At 34.4% G+C, this 1,895-nt stretch overlaps 1 protein-coding gene across 1 annotated transcript; it reads left to right on the top strand.

Annotated features, from left to right (window-relative positions):
• The first annotated feature begins 396 nt into the window (after window positions 1–396).
• Window positions 397–974, top strand: LOC107923366 (heavy metal-associated isoprenylated plant protein 16). Its single transcript, XM_041082030.1, has 3 exons — window positions 397–402; window positions 486–564; window positions 700–974. The coding sequence occupies exons 1-3, from the start codon at window positions 397–399 to the stop codon at window positions 972–974; spliced, it is 360 nt and encodes a 119-aa protein (XP_040937964.1).
• Window positions 975–1,895: the final 921 nt, after the last annotated feature.

Below are 1,895 nucleotides of genomic sequence, written 5' to 3'. Positions count from 1 at the left end.
GGCTTCACCCCTTTTTTGATAGGTGTTATTTTCCTATCATATAAATTATTAACAAATCAAAATTTATAAAAATATATAAATAAAAATAAATATGAATGAGTATGACAGTCAAAGGAAAAGAGTTAAGTCAAAGAAGTAAAAGTTGATAGTCGACAGGGTCGCCCTTTCCATAGCAAAATCAACAGTTCCTCGAACTTTTAAAGAAATGCCCAATCGAGACTAAGCAAGATCTTTGTCTACAAGACGCCACTTATAAATACCCCAACAAAGCGTTTGCTGCCATGTCCCATACAAAACACGTAACCACTTTTGTTCCTCGTTTAACTTCTTATTCTTCTTCTTCTTCCAAACATCTTTTTGTCTTTTTCTTTCAAAAGGTAATAGATAATCGCCACCATGAAGGTATGCAAACGAACCATATGGATTAATGTCTGGTAATAAAAAAGTTTCCAATTTTATTGAAAATTTTCTTCTTCTTTTTTCAGCAAAAGATGGTAGTGAAGGTTTCCATGAATGGCGACAAATCCCGCTTCAAGGCATTGAAAATTGCAGTTGATCTCTCAGGTAATAAAACGAATTCCAACCATTTTTTTTCAAGTTACACTTTACTAGTTTATCAACTTTGATTTAATTTGGGGAATTTATGCTAATTGTTGGGGTTTTCTTTTTGGAAAAGGGTGGAGTCGGCTTCGTTGAAAGGCGATGACAAGAGCCAAATAGAGGTAACAGGGAATGGTGTGGATGCAGTTAAGCTAGCAAGTCTGTTAAGAAAGAGCATGGGGTTCGCCGAGCTAATGAGCGTCAGTGCCGACGGTGGTGAAAAGAAGGAAGAGAAGAAAGACGATCCGAAGCCAGAGCCACCGTTCTGCTATGTATCGCTGCCGTTTAATCCATCGTACCATTATTATCAAGCGGTGCCTTCGTACGAATATGTCGACAACTATGGCCCCTTCCCCTCTTGCTCCATCTTGTAATCACAGACGCAGAATTTTACACTTCACAACCGACAACACTTTCATATGCAATTCTTTTTTTTTTGTTTGGTTTTCATTTTTTTAAAATATATATATTTGAAGAAACCTTGTGTTATAGCAAAAACTTTGTCAATATTATATCAAATTTCCTCTCTGGATTATGTGACGAATAAATAGTTAGTATGTTTTTTTTTAATTATTAGAAAAGGATAAAGCCTTAACAACAATATTATTGGCACAACTTAAATTCAGTCACACTTGAAACGGTGAACACCCTAACCATTAAGAATTCTGATATGTTTTTACATTAATAACCTAACCTATTGTAATGAACAAACTTTTTTTTACATTATTACATTAATACCTAACGAAACAACATGCACATAAATTGCTCTTGATTTAAAGCATAATTAACTTGGCAATTGACATGTTACAATTTCTCCTGCAGTGAAGATCTCATCAACATAAAAAAGAAACCCAAATCAAGAGCTATGGTGTCATTCAAACACAATCTATACAAGCAACAAAAAGCTGCTACCTTCTAAGGAAATTCAGAAACTGGAAACTATAATGGACTATGAAAGTGGTATTTTGAAGTTTATAAACAGACCAAAAAGAGGTTATTGAGATCAGGTTTTATGGAACACGAAACTATTGTGGAGATTAAAATGGTAGAGAGAAAATAGAAAGTGCGGTGCGAGGTTGGCTGCCAGAATCTTGAACCCATCTAATAGTCAACATCGGAGATTAAAGCGTTGGAGCTTTAAAAGTCAAGTTGGTAATTTTGTGACTTTTGTTGGGTTTACTGAGAAAATAAAATGGAGATTTGGGGAACAAAGGATTAAGGGGTTCTCTATAATATGTAATATCAGCTTAAAAGGTATTATATATGTATATATTAATATATATACACACCCTACA

This window comes from Gossypium hirsutum, chromosome A11, assembly GCF_007990345.1.
Source record: "Gossypium hirsutum isolate 1008001.06 chromosome A11, Gossypium_hirsutum_v2.1, whole genome shotgun sequence".
NCBI classification, from domain to species: domain Eukaryota; kingdom Viridiplantae; phylum Streptophyta; class Magnoliopsida; order Malvales; family Malvaceae; genus Gossypium; species Gossypium hirsutum.
This window is presented reverse-complemented; position numbering and strand designations above follow the sequence as displayed.